The sequence below is a fragment of the Oncorhynchus clarkii genome, chromosome 11 (assembly GCF_045791955.1).
Source record: "Oncorhynchus clarkii lewisi isolate Uvic-CL-2024 chromosome 11, UVic_Ocla_1.0, whole genome shotgun sequence".
Classification (NCBI taxonomy): Eukaryota; Metazoa; Chordata; class Actinopteri; order Salmoniformes; family Salmonidae; genus Oncorhynchus; species Oncorhynchus clarkii.
This window is the reverse complement of record NC_092157.1, coordinates 23951141-23976967: the sequence shown is the minus strand read 5'-3', so window position 1 is coordinate 23976967 and position 25827 is coordinate 23951141. Positions and strand designations below refer to the sequence as shown.

General features: G+C 43.2%; 1 protein-coding gene across 4 annotated transcripts in view; it reads right to left on the bottom strand.

The window, feature by feature from the left end:
- Positions 1 to 5684, bottom strand: part of LOC139420392 (matrix metalloproteinase-16-like) — a 70783-nt gene extending 65099 nt beyond the window's left edge. For 2 of the 4 annotated variants that reach the window (XM_071170441.1, XM_071170442.1), the window contains exon 1: positions 5204 to 5542. In XM_071170441.1, coding sequence (XP_071026542.1) covers positions 5204 to 5329 — 126 coding nt within the window. In that variant the 5' untranslated portion in view covers positions 5330 to 5542. Of the gene's footprint in view, positions 1 to 5203 lie in introns of all 4 variants that reach the window. The other 2 variants (XM_071170444.1, XM_071170443.1) reach the window with 2 other exon arrangements.
- Positions 5685 to 25827: the final 20143 nt, after the last annotated feature.

The window sequence follows — 25827 nt, the reverse complement described above, 5'->3', positions numbered from 1 at the left end:
GTTATGTTACATCCTTATTCTAAAATGGATGAAATAAAAAGAAACTATCCTCAGCAATCTACACACAATAGCCCATAATAACAAAGCTTAAATTAGTATTTAGAAATGTTTGCAAATGTATAAAAAAATTAAAACAGACCCTTTGCTAAAAGACTCGAAATTGAGCTCAGGTGCATCCTGTTTCCATTGATCATCCTTGAGATGTTTCTACAACTTGATTGGAGTCCAGCTGTGGTAAATTCAATTGACTGGACAGGATTTGGAAAGGCACACACCTGTCTATATAAGGTCCCACAGTTGACAGTGCATGTCAGAGAAAAAACCAAGCCATGAGGTCGAAGCAATTGTCCGTAGAGCTCCTAGACAGGATTGTGTCGAGGCACAGATCTGGAGAAGGGTACCAAAACTTTTCTGCAGCATTTAAATCCCCAAGAACACAGTGGCCTCCATATTCTTCCTAGAGCTGGCCGCCCATCCATACTGGACAATCGGGGGAGAAGGGCCTTGGTCAGGAAGGTGACCAAGAACCCGATGGTCACTCTGACAGAGCTCCAGAGTTCCTCTGTGGAGATGGAATAACCTTCCAGAAGAACAACCATCTCTGCAGCACTCCACCAATCAGGCCTTTATGGTAGAGTGGCCAGACAGAAGCCACTCCTCAGTAAAAGGCACATGACAGCCCGCTTGGAGTTTGCCAAAAGGCATCTAAAGACTCTTAGACCATGAGAAACAAGATTCTCTGGTCTGAAGAAACCAAGATTGAACTCTTTGGCCTGAATGTCAAGCGTCAAGTCTGGAGGAAACCTGGCACCATCCCAACCGGTGAAGCATGGTGGTGGCAGCATCATGCTGTGGGAATGTTTTTCAGCGGCAGGGACTGGGAGACTAGTCAGGATCAAGGGAAAGATGAATGGAGCAAACAGAGAGATCCTTGATGAAAACCTGCTCCAGAGCGCCTCAGACTGGGGCGAAGGTTCACCTTCCAACAGCACAACGACCCTAAGCATACAGCCAAGACAATGCAGGAGTGGCTTCGGGACAAGTCTCTGAATGTCCTTGAGTGGCCCAGCCTGAGCACAGACTTGAACCCGATCAAACATCTCTGGAGAGACCTGAAAATATATGTGCAGCAACACTCCCAATCTAACCTGTCAGAGCTTGAGAGGATCTGCAGGGAAGAATGGGAGAAACTCCCCAAATACAGGTGTGCCAAGCTTATAGCGTCATACCCAAGAAGACTCAATGCTGTAATTGCTGCCAAATGGACTTGAACAAAGTACTGAGTAAAGGGTCTGAATACTTATGTAAATGTGACATTTCAGTTTTTTATTTGTAATAAATTAGCGTGGGGAAAACTACTGTTTTGGCTTTGTCATTGGGGTACTGTGAATGATGAGGGACAACATGTTTTTTAATAAATGTAAGAATAAGTCTGTCACCTAACGAAATGTGGAAAAAGCCAAGGGGTTTGAATACTTACCGGAGGCACTGTAAAGGTTACAGCTGTGGATATTGAATAATGTCGTCTTCATTTTCAGGAAAAATCGGGTGTTTTTGTATGACTACAGTTATAAAATGTAAAGGAACAAGTGCTGAATGAGAGCGAATGGAAATGCTGCCTTGAACTTGATTCTGTCAATGTATACAATACACACACACACACACACACACACACACACACACACACACACACACACACACACACACACACACACACACACACACACAAATATACCATAGAGTAGAGGGCAAAATATATCAAGTACCATGCCAGCGATTTGATTTTTTGCCATTTACTCTACAGAGAAACAACGACCTTGAACATAAAGTAGTTCAACTTTACTAGTTGAACCTTACTACTAGTTTGTAGTAAAGTTGTTTCACGTAAGGCAATTTATGCTTGTTGGATCAGTACCCTCTGATTCCTTTTAGTCTCTCTCCACCAGGGTCATATTCATTACTGGACACTGTAGCAAATGCTTTGCAACAGAAAATGAAAACAACCGTTTGTTATTGGTTAAGTTCAGGTAGTCCCTCCCCATGTTGGCCCTTTTGCTTCCGTTTCGTGCCTAGTGAATACAACCCAGATAACATCACTGTGGTACTGTAGCCTACAGTCAGAGGAATGATTCTTATACATGTCTATACCTTACCAGTCCCAGACACAGACAGGGAAATTAGCTTAAAAATCCATTGTCTCACTGTAATTACTTTGTGTCTATAGTTCTAGTTTGGTTTACATGCATAACAATAATGTACCACTAGATACGTCACTTTACTGACAGACACAGTACCCAATGCTTCCTTTGTCCATCACAAACGTTAATGATGTCTCCTCCACACATATTTTTGATTATCCAATGGGAAACATGCCACTTGAAAAGACACGAAACCATACAAAAAATAAACGACATCATTTGGTTCTCTCTCTTCCATTATAACAAGGGCAGACTAATGTGGGGGGAAATTACTTTTTAGCAGATTGTGGGAGACGGACCAAAAGAGTGAAAATGTTCAGAAATGCTCGGCAAAATAACTGCTGCATTGGAGAAGAAGTGAGCAAGTTCAAGTTCAGGCCTCTCTGGGGTTATAGGACTCTCAACTAACAACCAACCAGATATAGGACGTTGGGACCATTATTAAACTCTCCTCCAAACCCAGTGAGGATTTCTCTTGAAAATAGTCTGACCACCAATTACAGAGCAGCAGGTTTATGTCAACCATCATATTTTATTGTCCTCTGTGACCTATATGTGTGTGTGTGTGTGTGTGTGTGTGTGTGTGTGTGTGTGTGTGTGTGTGTGTGTGTGTGTGTGTGAGTATAAAGAGTTGCAGGAGAGACAGGCTGCCAGACCCACCCTGTACTGACCAAACCACACAGATTCACCACAGTACCCCAAACCAACAACCATTTTTTAGTATCAGAGGGATTTAGGGATATGAATCATAGTATTTTGGTTCTCGTTCACTTCCTTGCGTAACAATAAACACCACACACTCTACACTGTATGAGCTTATATTCCAATGCCCATTCATTGTGTTGTGAATTTTCAACGAAGGAAAAGGTTGCATCTTAGTGCAAATAGAATAATATACCTATTGAGCTTTGTAAGGTCACACAAATGTATTTTGCTGTGGAATGACACACATTTCCTTCCTGCTTTATAATGCAGTTTATCTGTTAGCCTTCTCTCCATCCACTGACGGCAGAAAGAAGGGACTGAAAGCTCAACGTATTTGCATTACAATATGCTCTCAGCCATCTGATCTGATCTGAAGCCAGATCACAATGATCAAGGTTCTTCAGTTTCAGGCTCCTGGCTATGCTTTTGACCGTGCACCAAGACATGACTGCTTCCTAAATGGCACCCCGTTCCCTTTAAAGTGCACCACTTTTGACCAGGACCCATAGGGAGGGCTTTGGTCATAAGTAGTGGCCTATGTAGGGAGTAGGGTGCAATTTGGAATGCATACATGAGGTGGGGGGAGAGGGAGGGCCCCAGTCCCCTTGTCATGTTGGCTTTGACATCTATTACTGCATGACCGGTAGCATCTGTTTTTCATCTTCACAGGTTTGTATATGTTGGGCTTGCAAGTCATGTGGATGTAAATCTTCTATTAGCAGTGTTAACATGCCAAATGCATAGAGATCCTATAATTCATCCTATATGTAAGTATATGGGTAAATGCTTGGTAATGAGATTATATCCATTCAATTACAAAGGAATGACAGAGCCATTTGTTCACTCACCCTAGAATTGACTATTAACATTTGACTCTATACATGTTTTATAGTTTTGGCACACATGTTATGCAGAAAGTCTACTTTTGGCACGGACTTTGACTTTACCACACCCTCCTTTAATTTTAGGGAGTGCCTGGCCAAACTTCAGCTGGCACCGCCCTCTTGGCAGAATAGTGACAGTGATAGTGGGTAATAATTTTGAACTTTTTATGAGCACCCGGTGCAGGATGAGGAGACGTGAACCTTTTGAAAGAAGGCTATGTTTTTGTGTTTATTTGATTTATTTTTTTATATTTACAGAAACATTTGTGTAACATCAGAAATAAACCAGGCTGCGTAGGCCTATAGCCTACGGTAAACGCGTTATAACAATGCATTACCACGTTATAAGGTTGAAATACATGATTAGGCTACAGCATCTACAAAGCACTCCCTTGCTAGGTTTTGAAACAACAGATATTACAGACAAATGCGTCGAGCAGTTAAACCAATGGGATAAATAGTTGACCATTAGATATGGAGGCTACCGATGTATCCTGTTTGCTACTACAGCAGGAAAATAATCCGGCAGCAACTGAAAATCTGAATTATTATGTGGATTATAATTATTGGACATTTTTGTAGGGGTTGATACATTTTTCATCGGGGAAAATGAAGTCTCAAATTTCAAGTGGAAATTACAAACTTCCGAAGCCTTTTTAAAACCTCAAATATACTGCAAGTGTAACATTTCCTTTGTTGCAGGACATTTCTCCTACAACAGGGCAATCAAATTAAGATCCTGATCTGTAAAGTGGGGAGTTTAAATAAATGTTCTCTAAATCCCATTCTTATTTGCCTTGGGTTGTGTGGGACATCACAAATCCAATTCCCATCCTTGCAGTAGAGGCAATGGCATCACCAAATGAGCCAATAGCCCATGGTGCTACGTTATGAAAATACAAGTTATATTTTAATTAGGGATACATAATCACAAGTTAGATCTCAGTTCATTATAATACCATTCCAATCAATGTTCAAAGTTAGTGACCAGATATATCAGCTGGATGTATTTAACAACAACCATTGAACCATAGAAGCATGCTTTGCTTCTAAAATTGCCTAACATATGGATATAGGAACATTCCACGTCTAAAATAGTAATAGTGTGAGGGAAAGGTGGACAGAATGGAACAGTACTGTTGTAGCCTGTCTAGTTCGCACCTCGTAAACACTCACAAAGAGGTCTGCTGTTGAAGCTAAATTCAACTTCATCCTTAAAGCATGGAGGGCTCATAAGCGGTTCTTATTCAAAACCAAAGGCATAAAATGGCATGCATTATGACCATATTTATCTTCGTAACTAGGAATTATTATGCATAAAACACAAGATGTTTCTATTTTTTTTATTGAAATAACAATGAAGGGTCACCACCAGTGGGAAAAAAGCTGCTAGCAGTACCCCGTTCCCATTCTTACCTCTACGCTGAACGGTTGTTCCTCTCCATTCACCGCACATAAAATCCACAGCAAGAATTGCAAGCACAACGTCCCTAGATAAAAGCTATTCAAACGTCTTCTAGTGTGAAATGCTAACAAAATCATAATGAAGCCCCTTAATTGTTTCTGCTTGTTTTATTAATAGTCAATCAAAACAAACGGACAAGGAGTAAATCCCTGGCGTCTCAGGCGGAGGCTAGGAGGAACATTGGCGGTGACGGTATCTCTCTCGCATGCCCGGGGAAAGAATGATCGTCGCTTCGGCTCGTCGAGGGTTGAAGAGGAAGTTATCCGGAGAAGACAATAATTCGCAATTGTTTTTCAGATGTTCCGTTTTATTTGTCCACTGCTCAGTTCTCCTCAGTGGATCCACCTCTAACGCTGTTGTCAGACACATTTAGCTGGGGTCCTACACTGCGCGGCATAGCTGCTAGTTTTCAACCATAACTCGGATGACTGCGCCTGCGCTCTCTCTCCGAACCCCCATCAGAGCCGCATATTATAACACTCCCATTTTGGAGCCTGCGCGGCTCAGAGCGTCACGGAATCTTGGATCATATACCAAACTATATCATCGCTATATCGTACCTTATGGACAGTGGTGGAAAAGGGAGGCGATAAAGGAGCCGATGTTGTTATTCCTGGGGCCAAACACAAACGTGCTACCTTAACCAAACCAGTATGACAGAGTCTTTGTTGCCCATAACATCGGTGGTTGCTGAAGGTTGTTGTTGATGATGATGATAATGACGATGAAGCTTTCGATTATGATTAGCCTATATAATTGCACAGGCGACCTATTTCACTCATTATTACATGTTATTAGCCTACATGTTGCCCGTTCCATTGATGCTCTTACAGAAAACTGTTTTTAAACATTTTAACACTAGGCTACTGTCAAGCAGCAACACTTTCATTTCAGATGTTCTCTGTACACTTTTTTAATAGCTAATGTTGAAATGTTTCTTGTTGAATGACTTCCGTATAGTCCGTGACAGCCCAGCATATACATTTTATATGTGGTTGTATTTGAAATGACACTATTCACTTTATAGTGCACGACTTTTGACCAGGAGCCATGTGGCTATGGTTAAAAGTAGTGCACTATGTAGGGAATAGTGGTGCCATTTGGGATGTATACACCGTGATTGTACAGTAGTAGGCTATGATAAAAGCCGAGGAAATGCACTGTACATTGTTGTTTGTCAAGTCCACCAGAGGGCAATGACAAGCTAAATGTGATATTAGATGAAAGAAGACTTACTGTACAGTAAAATAGTTACGTTTATGTATATGCAAACACACAATGTCACAGTCCCATGGATCTGTACAATATTTGCATTGAAGAAGAAAATTTACACAACAATCTAATTGGAGTTAAAATTACTATTGCCCCAATTGCCCCCGCGCGCTTGGTATGGCAACTACTTGGCATCCGACCGCAAGACGCTACAGAAGGTAGTGTACCGCCCAGTACATTACTGGGGCCAAGCTCCCTGCCATCCAGGACCTCTTTACCAGGCAGTGTCAGAAGAAGGCCCTAAAAATTGGCAAAGACTCCAGCCACCCAAGTCTATCTGTTCTCTCTGCTACTGCACGGCAAGCGGTACAGGAGCGCCAAGTCTGGGACCAGAAAGCTCCTGAACAGCTTCTACCCCCAAGCCATAAGACTGCTGAACAGTTAATCAAATGGCTACCCGGACTATTTTCTATTGAGCCATTTTTTTTGTTTAACTGACTCTATTGCACTGGCTCTATGCACACTCACGGAACTCTACCCACACACTCACACATATTACACTGACACTCCATCACACACACTCACACACTACATACGCTCACACACACAAAACACATACACACACACATATGCATATATAATCCTAAACCTGATCACCGACAGCGACGAGACAGCCTATAGGGAGGAGGTCAGAGACCTGGCCGTGTTGTGCCAGGACAACAACCTCTCCCTCAACGTGATCACGACAAAGGAGATGATTGTGGACTACAGGTGAAAGAGGACCAAGCACACCTCCATTCTCATCGACAGGGCTGTAGTGGAGCAGGTTGAGAGCTTCAAGTTCCTTGGTGTCCACATCACCAACAAACTAACATGGTCCAAGCACACCAAGACAGTCGTGAAGAGGGCACAACAAAACCTATTCCCCCCAAGAGACTGAAAAGATTTGACATGGGTCCTCAAAGCCTTAAAAGGCTCTACAGCTGCACCATTAAGAGCATCACTGCTTGGTATGGCAACTGCTTGGCCTCCGACCGCAAGGCAGTACAGATGGTAGTGCAACCAGTCCAGTACATCACTGGGGCCAAGCCTTCTGCCATCCAAGACCTCTATACCATGCGGTGTCAGAGAAAGGCCCTAAAAATTGTCAAAGACTCCAGCCACCCTAGTCATAGACTTCTCTCTGCTTCCGCACGGCAAGCGGTACTGGAGCGCCAAGTCTAGGTCCAAGAGGCTTCTAAATAGCATTTACCCCCAAGCCATAAGACTCCTGAACATCTAACCAAATGGCTACCCAGACTATTTGCATTTCCCCCCCTCCCTCCCTCCCTCTTTTACACCGCTGCTACTCTCTGTTGTCATCATCTATGCATAGTCACTTTAATAACTCTACCTACATGTACATATTACCTCAACTAACCGGTTCCCCCACGCTTTGACTCTGTACCAGTACCCCCCCTGTATATAGTCTCGCTATTGTTATTTTACTGCTGCTCTTTAATTACTTGTTACTTTTATTTCTTATTCTTATCCATATTTTTTTTTTTAACTGCATTGTTGATTAGTGGCTCGTAAGAAAGCATTTCACGGTAAGGTCAACAACACCTGTTGTATTCGGCACATGTGACTAATACGATTTGATTTGATATTGATGCCACACTCTTTCACACTCTTCACATATGCTGCTGCTACTCTGTTTATTATCTATCCTGATCACTTTCACCCCTACCTACATGTACATATTACCTCAATTACCTAAACTACCTCGTACCCCTGCATATTGACTCGGTACCGGTACTCCTTGTATATAGCCTCGTTATTGTTATTTCATTGTGTTACGATTTCCTTTCTTAATTAGCAAATTTGTCTTACTTTCTAACTCTGCATTGTCGGGAAAGGGCTTGTAAGTAAGCATTTCACGGTAAAGTCTACACTTGTTGTACTTGGTGCATGTGACAAATACATTTGATTTGATTTCTGATTTTGATTTGAATCTAGTTTAATGAAGCAGACCAATGATTTTCCACTTAGAGTCAAATGTGATGGGGAAAAAACAACCAGAGAGTAGGTAGAGGGTGGCGAGGGGAGCCTCGACACCATTAGTTCTGTTGATGAGGTTTCAATTTGCCTGGCCTCCCCCTTGGGGGTCTTGTTGTACACAGTGTGTGTGTCTGTGTGTGTGTGTGTGTGTGTGTGTGTGTGTGTGTGTGTGTGTGTGTGTGTGTGTGCAGCAGCAATAAATGAGCAGAGAGACTCAATCTAAAGCCTTCACAAACATCTGCATAACATTGCTCTTTCATCCTTGTTATTGTGTTGAGAGATTATGCTGCTGATTTCAAATGAGCCAATGTGTCACGCCCTGACCTGAGATATCTCTGTTTTCTTTATATTTTGGTTAGGTCAGGGTGTGACTAGGGTGGGTACGCTAGTTTTTGTATTGTCTAGGGTTTTTGTAATACTAGGGTTTTTGTAGGTCTAGGTGATTTGTATGTCTATGGTGGCCTGATATGGTTCCCAATCAGAGGCAGCTGTTTATCATTGTCTCTGATTGGGGATCATATTTAGGTAGCCATTTCTCTTGGGTGTTTGTGGGATCTTGTCTATGTGTAGTTGCCTGTCAGCACTCGTTTGTATAGCTTCACGGTTCGTTATTTTGTTCAGTGTTTCATTCTTTAAATAAATAAGAATGTACGCATACCACGCTGGTCCGATCCTTATAACGAATGTGACAGAAGATCCCACCAAAAATGGACCAAGCAGCGTGATCAGGAGGAATGGACCGGGGAGGAGATCCTGGATGGAGCAGGACCCTGGACGCAGGCTGGGGAGTATCGCTGTCCGAAGGAGGAAATAGAGGTAGCGAAAGTGGAACGGCGACGTTACAAGGAGTTATACCAACGAGGTAGGCCACAGAAACCCCAATATTTTTTTTGTGGGGGGAGAGGCACATGGAGCAGTCGGCGGAGCCAAGGAGCGAACCAGAGCCAGTCAGGGAGTCGGATGAGGAGCTCGATGCAAGATTCCGGAGAGAGGTGCCAGCATTGAGAGCACTGCAGAGCGGGTGTGCTGAGGTGCGTGCCATCAGCCCGGTATCACCTGTACCGGTCCCACGCATCAGGTCTCCAGTGCACATTCATAGCCCAGTGCGTCCTGTGCTAGCTTCCCGCACTTGCCGGGCTGGAGTGAGCATCCAGTCAGGAAGGGTGGTGCCTCCTCTCCGCACTCGCCCTGAGGTGCATGTCATCAGCCTGGTACCACCTGTTCCGGTCCCACGCATCAGACCTCCAGTGCGCCTCCACAGTCCAGTACGTCCTGTTCCTGCTCCTCGCACTCTCCCTCAAGTGCGTGTCCCCAGTCAGGTCCGTCCTGTTCCTCTTCCCCGCATTCGCCATGAGGTGCGTGTCATCAGCCTCGTGCCACCTATTCCGGGCCCACGCATCAGACCTCCAGTGCGTCTCCACAGTCCAGTACGTCTTGTACCTGCTCCTCGCACTCGCCCTGAGATGCATGTCTTCAGCCTGGTACCACCAGTGCCGGCACCACGCATCAGGTCCCCAGTCCAGAGCTTCCGGCGACAGATCCCAGTCCAGAGCTTCCGGCGACAGATCCCAGTCCAGAGTGGGTACGCTAATTTTTTGTATTGTCTAGGGTTTTTTGTATGTCTAGGGTTTTTGTAGGTCTAGGTGATTTGTATGTCTATGGTGGCCTGATATGGTTCCCAATCAGAGGCAGCTGTTTATCGTTGTCTGTGATTGGGGATCATATTTAGGTATCCATTTCCCTTTGGTGTTTGTGGGATCTTGTCTATGTGTAGTTGCCTGTCAGCACTCGTTTGTATAGCTTCACGTTTTGTTATTTTATTAGTTTGTTCAGTGTTTCATTCTTTAAGTAAGACTGTACGCCTACTACGCTGCGCCTTGGTCCGATCCTTATAACGAACATGACACAATGTTTGAAATCCGCTGAAACTGAATGGTGTATAAATTTAGCAGGATAGCCTGCAATAATTTTTTATGATCCTTATATGCTGTATGTAGACTTATTTTATGTGAGATGTTATTGCTTTCTAAGTAACTGTTGTGTAGTTCTAAAATACGATGAATCAGTTGTTGGGAATTGTAATGGTAATTTATTATCTAGAATAACTACAAACTACTTTGTTCTATTACGATTGGTCAGGTGTTAGTTAATTGCTGGAAGAGAACAGGAAGTAGGTGAGTTGATGACTGGCTGTAAGTGTGGTCAGTTGGTTCTTCATAAAATCTACTAAAGGGTAATCGGTCTCCACCCAGTGTTTGTCTACATAGAGGATTATCCATACACCATCAAAAGAACCCACAAATATAGTAGACCAAATTCACCAGGTGAGCCATGGGAGCATACAATTGGAAAATATTCTTGTTTTGAAGGTTTCAGCTAGTGATCACTGGAGTAGCACACAATATACACCACCGTTCAAAAGTTTGGGGTCACTTAGAAATGTCCTTGTTTTTTAAAGAAAAGCACATTTTTCATCCATTAAAATAACATAAAATACAGTGTAGACATTGTTAATGTTGTAAATGACTATTGTTGCTGGAAACGGCAGATTATTAATTGAATATCTACATAGGCGTACAGAGGCTCCTTATCAGCAACCATCACTCCTGTGTTCCAATGACACGTTGTGTTAGATAATCCAACTTTATCAATTTAAAAGGCTTATTGATCATTAGAAAACCCTTTTGTAATTACGTTTGCACAGCTGAAAACTGTTGTGCTAATTAAAAAAGCAATACAACTGGCCTTCTTTAGACCAGTTGAGTATCTGGAGCATCAGCATTTGTGGGTTCGATTACAGGCTCAAAATGGTTAGAAACAAATTACTTTCTTCTGAAACTCATGTCTATTCTTGTTCTGAGAAATGAATGCTATTCTATGTGAGAAATTACAAAGAAACTGAAGATCTCATACAACACTGTGTACTACTCCCTTCACAGAACAGAGCAAACTGTCTCTAACCAGACTAGAAAGAGGAGTGGGAGGCTACGGTGCACAACTGAGTAAGAGGACAAATACATTTGAGTGTCTAGTTTGAGAAACAGACGCCTCACAAGTTTTCAACTGGCAGCTTCATTATATAGTACCCGCAAAACACCAGTCTCAACGTCAACAGTGAAGTGGCGACTCCGGGATGCTGGCCTTCTAGGCAGAGAGGCAAAAAAAAGAAGCCATATCTCAGACTGTCCAATAAAAACAAAAGATTAAGATGGGCAAAATAACACAGACACTGTACAGAGGAACCCGGAGTCGCCTCTTCACTGTTGACGTTGTGACTGGTGTTTTGCGGATACTATTTAATGAAGCTGCCAGTTGAGGACTTGTGAGGCCCACCTGTTAAGCTATGAAAAAAATCAAATATATTTGTTGCCTGTTTTGCATATCGTTTCGGTATTAATACATGTCACATATCAGTTTGCAAACAAAGTCCAAATTCTATATACATTGAGTTAATAAAGCCGCACACAAACGTGGTCTCTGTTTTGCTTTCTTGAGTAAGACCGCTCCAAAATTGTGGTGTTTCATTCTAGCTCAGTGCTTTCTGTGGTGAAGGGGTAGCCAGCGGAAAATACAGAGTGTAGGTTGTTGGTCATCTTCTCTAGCTGTGCTCAGTGTTCTGTCACCCCAAAATATACTGGGAGAGCTTGAAAGTTCAATCCCCCTTGGTTGCTGCCATAGATTTACGTTAGAAGTGCCCATCCAAGAAGGTTCAAGGTCATTGGCTAAAGATAAAATGACATCAAATCACATTACATCTACCGTAGTTTTGATTGGACCGATCATGTCAACATCATACTTTCAAAGTCTTAGCTAGCAAGGTTGACAGGCAGTCATCACCATGAATCACGTCAACAATGTACTGGCAAATCCTTTTCAATCCTTGTCATACGAAGATAAATTATAGATAAAACGTATCGGTGCTCATTGGCCATTGGACATAAACATAACACAACAAGTTGGAAATCGCAAATTCAACAGTGAGTGAAGGAATTAGTGGCTAACTTCAAGCTTTGCCAAGGAATCCCTACTTTGCTTCCCCTGCCTGCTATTTGGTGGAAAGGGTGTGTGGTCCAAGTCTGGGTTTAACGATAAACATTCACCCGCAACACCATGTGCCAGAAAAGGTTGAATACAAAACTGGGAAATCTTAGACTTCTCTGAGTTCAGGACAATTGGGATCTCTGAAAAAAAATAGCGCCGACTGGGAAAATATGTTTTGAACGGTCATCCAACTCGGAATTCCAAGTTGGGAACTCGGGCCACTTTCTAGAGCTCCGACATGAAGATCAGACGTCATGATTGAACCTTGTTTATTTCAGAGTCCCCAGTTGTCTTGAAAGCACCATAAATCCAGAGAATGCCAGACTTTGATGACAATGTTTCATGACAGAAATTGTCCACAATTGTTCAAGTGAGTCCAAAAATGTCTTGTATGCTGCTGCATAAATGATGCAATATGCCAGGAAGATATATATACGGTAGCTAAGGAAGTATGTATGTTGTGTAGTAAGCTGTTAGTAGCCCATATGCCTAACCTTAATAGTTTGGTCCCTTTCCCCCTCATAACTTAGCCTACTGTTCTGACTTGGTGGTGAAATGTCATCATCAAATATTGTAAGAGCTTTCATTGTCTGCTTATATGCCCCCTTTATTTATCGTTGGTTATGACTTGGGGTACAGGGAGAATACTGTATGAATGGCCCATGTTCTGAATTCTGTCTCTGTACATTTCAAAAGTGCTGAACAAATTGTTATATTGACTACGTTCGTCTTATCTCATTCATTAATGTCTTAATCAAAATTACGGATTGCCTCTTATCCACTCATCGTTCCCTTATTCCATAATTTGTACATCTCAATTGTCAGTAGAAACCACAAGTCAGCAATATCAGCAATGTTTTTTTTTAAAGGCAGTAAATTAGTCTGAATGAACTGTTTTGCTAACAGATAAGGCTGATAACCAGGTGTAGCGGTGGAAAGGATTCACTCCATGCTGCTGAAAAGAAAGCTCTGTTGTTGGGACATGTTTATGTAGGCCCTAACAGTTTGTGGGTACCGTTTGTCACCGTTATAGTGCATTTCCTGTATTGTTTATTGTTGTGTTGTGTAGTGGCTTTGCTGGCATGCATTTAATTTTTTTTTTTTTCAGTTTACCCCACCAATGCTTACATGCTAAAATCCCCACTGTTAAAGCAACATTAGAAATGTCATATTTGTTTTTACAGTATGTGTAATTAATGAGCAGAAAACAGGCAATTATGAATGTGGAATGCAAGCTATAGATTTGCTTGTTGTGTCTGTTGTTGTAACGTCCGGGGTGTAGTGGGGGAGAAGTCAGGCGCAGGAAGCAGAGAGTTCAGGGTAGTGCTATACTTTTTAATGCACAAAACCGGTAAACATAAGCCAACCCCACGAAACACACACTAAAAACAAATGCCTCAAACACGGGGGACTTAAACAGTCCAGCAAAACCCACGAAAATGGGAAAACCGTAACTCACAGACGTGCACGCAGGCGGACTTGCTGGTTTGTAAATAAAGCCCGACTAATCAGCCTAAAACACAAATAGGTAAAACCAATAAACAGAAAGGGGAAAAGGGATCAGTGGCAGCTAGTAGGCCGGTGACGACGACTGCCGAGCGCCACCCGAACAGGAAGGGGAGCCACCTTCGATAAGAGTCGTGACAGTACCCCGTCCACCACCGCCCCCGACGCGCGCCGACACCGGCCTCGAGGGCGACCCGGGGGGCAAGGCGCAGGGAGATCCGGATGGAGACGATGGAAATCCCTCAACAGTTACGTGTCCAGGATGTCCCCCACCGGTACCCAGCACCTCTCCTCCGGACCATACCCCTCCCAGTCCACGAGGTACTGCAGGCCCCTCATCCGGCGTCTCGAGTCCAGAATAGCTCGTATCGTGTACGCCGGGGACCCCTCGATGTCCAGAGGGGGCGGAGGGACCTCCGGCACCTCACCATCCTGCAGGGGACCAGCTACCACCGGCCTGAGGAGAGACACATGAAACGAGGGGTTAATACGATAATAGGAAGGGAGTCTATAACACACCTCGTTTATCCTCCTCAGGACTTTGAAGGGCCCCACACACTGCGGCACCAGCTTCCGGAAGGGCAAGCGGAGGGGTAGGTTTCAGGTCGAGAGCCAGACCCTGTCCCCCGGTACATAGAAGATACATGTTTGACTCGAGAACTAAAATAGTATCACCAAGTTAAGATTGATCGAAAATTCTCTGTTCTACACCAAACAGTATCTAATCTATAACTCCCAGTAATGGATACCAAAAATCTTTGGTTAAATCACATTATCTGGTGTAACAATCTGTAGCTACTTTTTGAACTGCTAGTAGAATGAAGAAATTACCAACCTTCAGATGCTTCAAGAGACTAATAGATAAATGGACTCTAGATTTGTTATTAAGATAATATGCACTGAAAAATAAATAAACGCAACATTTAAAGTGTTATTAAATGTTCCATATGCACAAAAATATTATTTCTCTCACATTTGTTACCATCCCTGTTAGTGAGCATTTCTCCTTTGCCAAGATCATCCGTCCACCTGACAGGTGTAGCACATCAAGAAGCTGATTAAACTGCATGATCATTACACAGGTGCACCTTGTGCTGCTGAAAAAAAAGGCCACTCTACAATGTGCAGTTTTGTCACACCACGCAAAACCACAGATGTCTCAAGTTTTGAGTTTTGCAATTGGCATGCTGACTGCAGGAATGTCCACCAGAGCTGTTGCCAGAGAATTTAATGTTTCTCTACCATAAGCAGACTCCAACATCATTTTAGAGACGTTGGCAGTACATCCAACTGGCCTCACAACCGCAGATCACGTGTGGGCGAGCGGATTGCTGATGTCAACATTGTAAACAGAGTGCCACATGGTGGCGGTGGGGTTATGGCATGGGCTGGAATAAGCTATGGACAACAAACACAATAGCATTTTATTGATTTCCTCATATAAACTGTAACTCAGTAAAATCTTGGAAATTGTTGCAAGTTGCAATTATACACTATTCTTGTTCAGTGTACTGAACATATTCTTTACTGTAGTGGATAGCTTGCTCTAGTTGTGCATTTGTCTTTGATGTTATCTCAAGCTGGTGGTATTGAACACACACACACACGCACGCACACAGGCAGGCAGGCAGGCAGCAGAACAGAGAACAGGTGCAGCAGCCTCATGGATGGTCTGGTCTGTGTCCCAGACGTTCAGTGACGCCACACGGCATCCTAAAACTAGAGCACAAGCAGTCAATTTACCTGCCATCTGCACCACAGGCCCCTTTAGTTTCTCTATCTCTCTCTCTCTCTCTCTCTCTCTCCCCCTATTCATCTTACTCTCTATTCCCCACTTCCTCTCTCCCAGTCCCTCTCTTTTCCTCCTCTCTCCCAGTCCCTCTCTTTTCCTCCTCTCTCCCAGTCCCTCTCTTTTCCTCCTCTCTCCCAGTCCCTCTCTTTTCCTCCTCTCTCCCAGTCCCTCTCTTTTCCTCTCTCCCAGTCCCTCTCTTTTCCTCCTCTCTCCCAGTCTCTCTCTTTTCCTCCTCTCTCCCAGTCTCTCTCTTTTCCTCCTCTCTCCCAGTCCCTCTCTTTTCCTCCTCTCTCCCAGTCTCTCTATTTTCCTCCTCTCTCCCAGTCTCTCTATTTTCCTCCTCTCTCCCAGTCTCTCTATTTTCCTCCTCTCTCCCAGTCTCTCTCTTTTCCTCATCTCTCCCAGTCTCTCTCTTTTCCTCCTCTCGCCCAGTCCCTCTCTTTTCCTCCTCTCTCCCAGTCTCTCTCTTTTCCTCCTCTCGCCCAGTCCCTCTCTTTTCCTCATCTCTCCCAGTCTCTCTCTTTTCCTCCTCTCTCCCAGTCTCTCTCTTTTCCTCCTCTCTCCCAGTCCCTCTCTTTTCCTCCTCTCTCCCAGTCTCTCTCTTTTCCTCCTCTCTCCCAGTCTCTCTCTTTTCCTCCTCTCTCCCAGTCTCTCTCTTTTCCTCCTCTCTCCCAGTCCCTCTCTTTTCCTCCTATTTCCCCGTCTCTCTTTTTCTCTCAAATCCTATTTTTTCCCATTTAATTTCCTGCTCTGTAATCTTCAGAGGAGTCTTTAGCCTGCTCCACCACCACCACCAACACATTGCTTCTCTCCTCCACTCTCCCTGTTCCTCCCACGGTGCAGTCCTGCCAGGGCTAGGCAGGGCCCCACAAACCTCCAACCTCCCTCTCCTCCTGTCCTTTCAATCTCTTTCCCCCCCCCCCCCCCCCCCCCGCCTCATTTCCTCTCTTCTGCTCTCCCTCCATCTATCCTTCTCCAAATGTGACTCTACATGTAATATCTGCATCTGTTCTTCATTCACCCAGCCTTGTCATATTGGCAGCTCTGCTCCAAAGCCTTCCTTCTGCTTCCTCCTACTTCTGAGGGCCAGAAATGAATGAAAAAAGCCCAGAAGCCTGCTGTAGGCTTCATAGGCGCACCACATTCTGCTCAGGTCAAGTAGTTGGAATTTGTTTGTCCTTTCTCCTTTACTCTCTTTCTCTACCCCTCTACTCTCTCTTTTTTTCTGTCTGTTTCACTCTAGTACCTCAGTTCAGTATCTCCCTCATAGGATCTATGGATCTAAATGTATTGGGACTTTATCCAACAAGGTTTGCAACCACATTAGAGAAAAACAATGTCCACGTAATTCTGATCGTGTCTGCCTGTTGTAAGACAAACATTAGCTTGGAGGCTAACATCCAGCATAATCAGTGCAGCTACTCTACACCAGCGGGGGATTTAGGTATAGGCGACATGGGCAGCCACCCAGGGCGTCATCTTGCCGGGGGCAGCACGGGGTGCCCAAACAAAAAAAAATGGAATGGTGACATTTGTGGGATCGGTTTTCTATCGCTCATTTGCACGTCACGTCAATGACATCATGTCACCGTGTGGAACTGTGTGTCAATTAACCTCGTCGGAGTGGGCGCCCTGATTCTAGTTTGTGAGCCAGGCAGGCTACTGCCTGGGAAGGTCTCCCACTCAGAAGTACGAGATGGGGAGGGGAGCGGGGGTAGGTTGACCTCAGGTCTCCCCACCGGAAGCCCGAGGTAGGGGGAGCGGGGGAATCTATCAAATAGCGCACCTCTGGCTTTGTACAGTACTAATGGAATTAGTCAAATCAGTCACACTACGAAATACTATTCATGATACTGTGAATATACAGTTTCACAGACATATTGTTGCATTTTTTTCTGGTTTGTGCGAAATCATTAAGAATAATATAAAACCAGTCTGCACATTAACAAGGTGAACTGGTTTAGTCTTGACTTTTGGTTGGCGGTGTTGGGGGACGGGTAATGTATTGATGCTCGAGTGCAAAATCAGCATTTGTCTTCGTTACTTTTTTTGTACATATTTTTGATATTTATATAGTTTTAAATGTTATAATTATTTATTTGTGTTGTTCCAAATGTCAGAATAAAAATTACAGTTAGTGCAGAATGGTGTTTTGGGGGGGGGGGGGGGACGCTGAAGGGGGGGGTTCGCCCACTGCTTTACACCCTCACCACTGGTCAAGTCTTCCAGGAAGAGACAAGCCATATAAACCGGTGGATCAGCATCCAATCAACATCCAAGACCAGCTGACAGAGGAAATTGACATATCAGAGTCTCTTAGAAAGATTTGATCGGCTGTTATGTCATTGGACTTCATTCTAGGAAGTTTGAAAGGAGACATAAGGCATTGCACTGATCGGCCTGTTACTCTAACCATAGCTTGAGAACTATCAGTAATGGAAAGGATGCTTGGCTGTTTAGGCTTGGCCAGGGAGTGTAGGACAGACAGACAGACAGTATCGCAGTGCATGGTATAAAAATAACCTGATTCCAGCCCACACGTTCCCATCACTGTGAACAGACTGGGTATTTACATAATAAGCTTAACCATGCAGTCAGATTTACACGAGCCAACTCTCCAAGAAACCAGCTAGAGTTTGTGAAAGTGATGGGGCTTCTGCCATCTGTGGTGAGAATTGAGAGTGTGTGAGCTTGTGATCGTGTAGAGCGTGTGTGTTCATGTGTGTGTTTTCTTCTAGGTTGTACTGCTTGGAAATTAGAGTTGATATAATGGATACAGTCCCTAGAGAGCCCGAGAGTGAGAGGCTAGCAGCTAGCTATTCTCAGAAAGTCACTTGGAGTCATAGTAATTGGAGCATCACCCAGGCCTAACCCACACTATCCACCAACAAGATGATGATGAAAGTCCACTCCCACTGGGGTAAAGTTTGGAGAGGGAAACCCCAGGTAATTGGCTCTTCTCCCAGAGAAGCACACAGCATGTCATCGTTTTTTATCATTCCTGTGACAAACATACTTACAATACAGCAGCGCTTTGCTCACTGCTCACTTTTCTCCAATCTGATCCACACCTAAATTGGAAGTGGGACGATTGCTATGGATGCTGTTCTGCTCGTGCTTGTGGCGAGCGTGTCTCAGAGTGACCAAGAGAGTTTTGTTGAACACTCCCAAAGTCTGTGAAAATGTGGAGGACGGCTGCCATCCCAAATCTGTTTATAGCATAGCACACAGTCACAGAATAGCCAACCCCAGCGAGTGATAGTTCCCATTTTCTCCTGCCATCACTGGATATACAAACCAGATGGTGGGAATGAAGATGTGGGCTTTAAAGAACACATTTTAGACTCACTGCCACTGTAACATTAGAATCACGTTTATTTTATTATATGAAGCTGTAGTGTACATAGTAAGCTTCTGGCGTATCTGATCTGTAAATACATTAGTTGTGTATATGTTCCCCTTTACATGGGAGGATCCCTTCCCCAGTTTAACATTTTCTTGATTAAAGGGGAGACTGGGGAACAAAGTAACACTTTAAGGCTTTTGCTTTTTATGAAAATATTATTTGAGTTACAGTGGGGAGAACAGTTATTTGATACACTGCAGGTTTTCCTACTTACAAAGCATGTAGAGGTCTGTAATTTTTTTATCATACACTTCAACTGTGAGAGACGGAATCTTAAACAAAAATCCAGAAAATCACATTGTATGATTTTTAAGTAATTCATTTGCATTTTATTGCATGATATAAGTATTTGATACATCAGAAAAGCAGAACTTAATATTTGGTACAGAAACCTTCGTTTGCAATTACAGAGATCATACGTTTCCTGTAGTTCTTGACCAGGTTTGCACACACTGCAGCAGGGATTTTGGCCCACTCCTCCATACAGATCTTCTCCAGAACCTTCAGGTTTCGAGGCTGTCGCTGGGCAATACGGACTTTCAGCTCCCTCCAAAGATGTTCTATTGGGTTCAGGTCTGGAGACTGGCTAGGCCACTTCAGGACCTTGAGATGCTTTTGTGTTTCTAGAAACATATTCTACTCTTATTCACAATAAAAGCGGCTCCAAAATGACACAATATATTATTTACCATTCATTTAAATTTTGAATAAAATAATCTAACATACAACCAAAACAAACTGCAAATGCATCCAACAAGTTGTAGAGTCACAAGCTCGATTTAGTCATTGCGTGCTAGGAATATGGGACCAAATACTACATTTTTGACAAAATGTAATACACTGTAAGTGAATTTGTACAAATACCTATGAAAATACCCTCAAATAAAAGGTAACATTCTGTAATTTCGACTCTTATAAAACATTTGATCTCAAATCCAAAATGCTGGGTCAAACAGCAAAATGAAAGGTTTTAGCTTCACTGTCCAAATAAATACATAAGGAAGTGTATATTTAATTTAGGGTCTCAATTTATTTATTTTTTTGTCAATAAAAAACAATATTTCCATTATTTATTTGATTCATTTCCCACTGTTTTCTAAGTTAGAACACAGAAAACCTACTGCTCTAGGACATTCAGACGCTTCTCTGTCGAATAAACATTGTCTCTGGCTCTATCCAGTTCTTCATTACAATCCATTTTGTCAGCTCTTTGCCACATCCCCTCAAAGGGGCCGTCTTTAGAAAAGGTTGACACCCACCGACACATAGCCATCGCTGGATTCCTACCGAGGACGTGGTTCTAAATATATAACTATATAACTTTCATAGCTGTACGATAAAGAATGTGACCTACACACTTCCCTAAACCTGAGATAAGTATGTGTGTGGAAGTGTGGAAGTCCAAATTCTTTATTTGTATTTTTTTTTACACCACAGACGTAAGCGCGATAAAGATAAAGCGAGCTTTTTTGACTATTACTAATGCCATGATATTTTGGGTAAAGTTATAAAGAATGTGAAATATTTTGGGTAGATGTTGCTAAAAACTGATTGCAAACTATATATAGACATTATAAAGCATGAAAAGGGCTAATTAATTCACATGTCATGAATTCACTATAATATTTTCATATTTCTATATGGTTTATTATACTTGCATTATGTACTGGGTCATATGGGTTTTCTTTCCCATACATAAATAATCAAGCACACGACTACATTACTCCAAATATTGCCTTCTTGCTAGATTGATGAGTAGAGCCATAGCAAATCAACGGTCAGTTCAAGAGACAATAACCAAGCATTAGCACACTGGATAAAAGCTTTCTAAGTAGTTTCTAATTTGAGTTATTAAGCTGTTACAAGTGACCCCAATTACTTTGTTCCCCTGGTCTCTCCTACTGCCCAACTTAGTCTCCAAAGAAAAATGCTCAGTTGGGCAGTTTTTCTCGCTTCACTTAAAGCATACAAGAGGGCAGTGTGGATTATTGCCTTGTAAACATTTCAAAATGAGCTAATAACATCACATCATCAAGTACACATCACCACAAACTCAGGAAAAAAAATGACTCGTATAAATCCCACTGTTTTATTGCCGCCAATATATTATTAATTATTAGTGTAATCTTTCTTTAAAAACGTTGTGGTGAAGGAAAAGGAACCTTTGCAGGGGAAAGAAAGAGCTGATCCGTGGTGTTTTCAGCAGGCTTGCAGATTGATCTATAAATCTACCAGTCAGGCTTTAATGTTTGCCATTCAGATATCTGCACCATTTATCTAAATAGAGTCTCACATGCATCAGGAAAATGAATTGCCCAGTAGGACATATATGCAATGGTGGGCACACAATGAGACTCTTCGAAAATGGATGGGTCTTCGGCTGGACTGTGGATCTCTGTATCATGTCCAACTAGTGTCATAGCCTTAAGAGTAAAGACCTCAAGTGAACATCAATAAGAACCACATCCACAGACTGTTGTAGTGAATGGGTTGGCTAGCCTGGTGGATCTAGTGTACTTTTTTTGCTGGTGATTATGGTGTCTAACCAGTGTCATAGCCTGGAATCCACATTGTATAATAACTCTCCGCTTCCCTGTTTCACTTCCCTGATTTATTCTGGAGCAGCTCCATCAGAGGGTTTGTGTCCCAGGCTACCAGTGGCAGGTTAGCGTTTTATTGTCATGATACGACTTCTGGAGGCAGCTCTGCAGAATAGTCACTAGCTGGCACAGTCACAAAGTCATAAAAACTGATTTAAACCTAACTTTAACCTTAACCACCCCGCTAACCCTATTGCCTAACCCTTACCTTAAATGAAGACCAAAAAGCACATTTTTATTTTCATGAATTTTTACAATATAGCCAATTTTGACTTTGCAGCTCGCCCATCTAGCGGAAATCGCTCAGTTCTGCTTCCAGGACCAGACTCATCCCAAAAAACTGCCTACCATTGTATAACCGTATATAACACTCCCTCACCTGCACTTGCTGACTGGCACAGCACAGTTTAGTCAGTGAGTCAGGGTTATCAAGAAAAGGCACATTTCCTGTGATACGTTTACACAGGGGGCTGCTGGGAGGGGAAGTGACATGTGTACAGGCTCTGTGTGGGGGTCTGGTGGTGCCAGATCACCCTCGGAGAAAACAGATTACACACAGTCACAATGACATCATTGTATTTCTGTCCATGCAACAAGGAGGTAAAAACCACAACACACGGACAAGACAGACATGTAGTGTGTTACATCCCTGGGACATTACAGACAATGCAATTATACCACATGTTAAAAGCAACCAAGATCCAACATGGAAACCAATGCTGCAAAATGGGAGGTTTTTGACTCTATGGGAGGTTTTTGACTCTATGGGAGGTTTTTGACTCTATGGGAGGTTTTTGACTCTATGGGAGGTTTTTGACTCTATGGGAGGTTTTTGACTCTATGGGAGGTTTTCTACTCTAGCTGATCCTTATAAGGAGGGACCACATGAAGAGAATCATGATGTAGATGAAGATTATAAGAATTGGTAGCAGCTGGTAAGACCCATGGCACCAGAACCATGTGGCGGTGGAGGATGGGGGGGTGGGGTGGGGGGGGGGGGTCATTGGATTATACCATGTAATGACAGACCCAGGGGGATCCTGGGATTATACCATGTTTTAACAGGCCATCACCAGGAGGACTGCGGGAACGTATTTTAAGAAGCCAGCCTTCGTTACATAACGACCGACAGGTTGTTGGATTATCAGAGGATTCGGTGACAGGAGGAGGGAGAGGAAATATTCTGTCTGTCTCTAGTTTAGATTTCCTATTTTAATATCACACACGCTCACGCACACACACACGCACGCACGCACGCACGCACGCACGCACACACACACACACCTAGACACACAAACACCACATACCACACACTCACACACACACAAATCGATGGTTTCTTAAAGCTGATCTGTTGTCAGCTCAGATATATAATATAATTTGATGATATATTAAAACCCCTGGCCTTACCTGTTAACCATTAATACTCACATTAACTCATACTCTCCATTAATACTCACATTAGGTCAAGCTGTATACAGTAGGCAAACCTTTTACATACATCCATGACACACATGACAGTCAGTCAGTACTATTATAGCCAGAGACATTACAATAGCCTAGCCATTATCAACATACAGTAGGTCTTCCGAAACAAATACACGTGTTCAGGGAAGACGCACTGTAGCTAGATATTCAAAGTGAATGTCAATGATATGACAAGTGGCTCAAAGCTAACATAAACACATTGGATACACTGAATTGGATTATTAAAAGTAAATGTAGCCTGCAACATTCTAATGCCACAAGGAATACAGTGTAGAGGGCACGGGAGTGTGTCGGCGAGATAAGCAAACACGCTAGAATTCAGGTGATCAACAATAGGTAGCGCTTCTGAATGCAGATGAAGGAAGGAAGGCCCATTGTTAACAGCAGAGCTTTATTTCTCCTCATTTATTTATTTCCTAACGGGAATGAAACATGAGCGAGCGAGGGGAGAGATGTGTATCGCCGTGGCTCCTCGCTCGGCGCTAATCTTGTTATGTGTTGTGGGAGAGGAGCGCTAACTGAATTGTTGTGCGTGTTGAGATAGTGGGGGGAGTAGAATATGGCCGCACGTTTCTCAGATAACATCGATCAACGTCGCGTTTCAGACGGACTTTGATACGTCTCTGGGTTTTGTGTTCCTCTGTCGGGGGCCAAGCCCTTTTCCATGTCAGGCTTTTTTCGTTGTCTCAATCTGCCGAGCGTGGACCTGTACAGTGTAGTCTGTCTGCCCTCGACATGTTATCAACCAGTAAGGCCACATTTTTACTAACATGATTTGTGGACAATATGATTTTGCTTCTGCTTGCATTTTGGTGTCTAGGGCCAGGTTATTGTAAATCACTTTGTGTCAACTGCTGATGTGAAAATGTCTTTACAAATACATTTGATTGATCATTCGGGTTGAGTATCAAATTCCAATGGGCATTGTGGGAAATAATCCTATTTCACTGAATAGAGTAAAGCTCTGCACCAGCCAGAAAAGCTTTATTTTAAACTATAATAGCGTTTCCAAGAGGCTCTCAAATCAATTACTTATAACCTTACACATCCAGCTCGTTGGATCAATGTAGAGTATAGTCAGGTTCAATTGAATGATCTAATCTTGCCATTTACAATTACGGGTGGTGCAGTTATTGACTTTGGCATAGGGAACCAGAGTGACGCCACTCAGAGAACAGGATACTAACTGTACAGTACTCTAAACCCTGCAGCACACATGGCGAGGTGGCAGGGGACCATATGTGTGCCAGTGGGGGTTGAGGGACAAGACATATAGTCTGCAGACAAGCACACAATACACACACACAAGCATGAGCACGCACACACACACACACACGCGCACACGCACACACACACACACGCACCATCCATTATTTCACCATATGCCAGGTTATACAATAGGATAACATCTTGTTTTTCCTTAGCAACCCAATATTTCAGATTCATTTCTGTCTCAATTTTGAATGGAGGACTTCATGAGCTGTAATCATGGGCCAAATCCTACCAAAACAGTTTGTTGTTTTATGTTTGTTGTTTTGAAAGTGTTCCCCTGTGCATGGTGTTATTGTGAAACCAATTTTGGCTGTGAATGAGCTCATCATCATCATCATCATCATCATCATCATCCTCTTTCCAATTATACACCTCCTCTTTCTCGCTCTCTCTCTTTCTCTCTCTCGCTCTCGGATGGCCTGTTTGACTGAGTTTCAGAGCTTGCTGTCATCTGGTCTCTGTGTTACTCACTTTTAGAAATGGGACACATCCCTCCATTCTTCTAACCCTCCATCCCTCCATCCCTCCATCCCTCCTACCACAATCTGTTCTTATTATGGCACTGACTGACTGACTTTTAGGAAGGCTGTGTCAGTGGCCAACTCTGGTCCCTTCTTCACACCTCCCTCTATGACTCTCCCCTCCTCCTACGTCCCGTTTGGGCATCCAGATGGATCCTTGCTCCGGGTTCACACAGCCTCAGCTGGTAGCCCACTTTACAAGGAGGACATGACCGAGAAATATATCTCAACGAATGAAAGAAGAACATTTCAGGGATGGTACTTTTATAACAACAACCAAAAAAATAAGCGTACCCTGAACTGTTGCATTTAACAGTATTAGAGTTGGACAGCTACATATTTTGATCAATGGCTGCACTTTTCAGAAAAGCATTGAATTGAGGCTCTTTACACAATAGAATTTAGAAGTGATCTCCCCAGAGCATGTGTACTGTACCAGTGAGAAGTTCTACAGGGAGGCATTGACACGATATGAGTGAAAACCGCCATTGTCTTACATTAGATAGCGCTCCGTCGTCTGTGGTATCACAGTCTCCGCGGACCATAGACGTTGTGCGTTTTGTAGTTAAGTCTTTAGGTAGACTTGCTGTCGGCCATACAGTAAACAGCTTTTAATAATGTGAAGCTTTTAAATGGATGGCTATGGCAATACTATGGCTCTTGAGAAAGAGGTGTTCTATCATACACTACGGAAGAG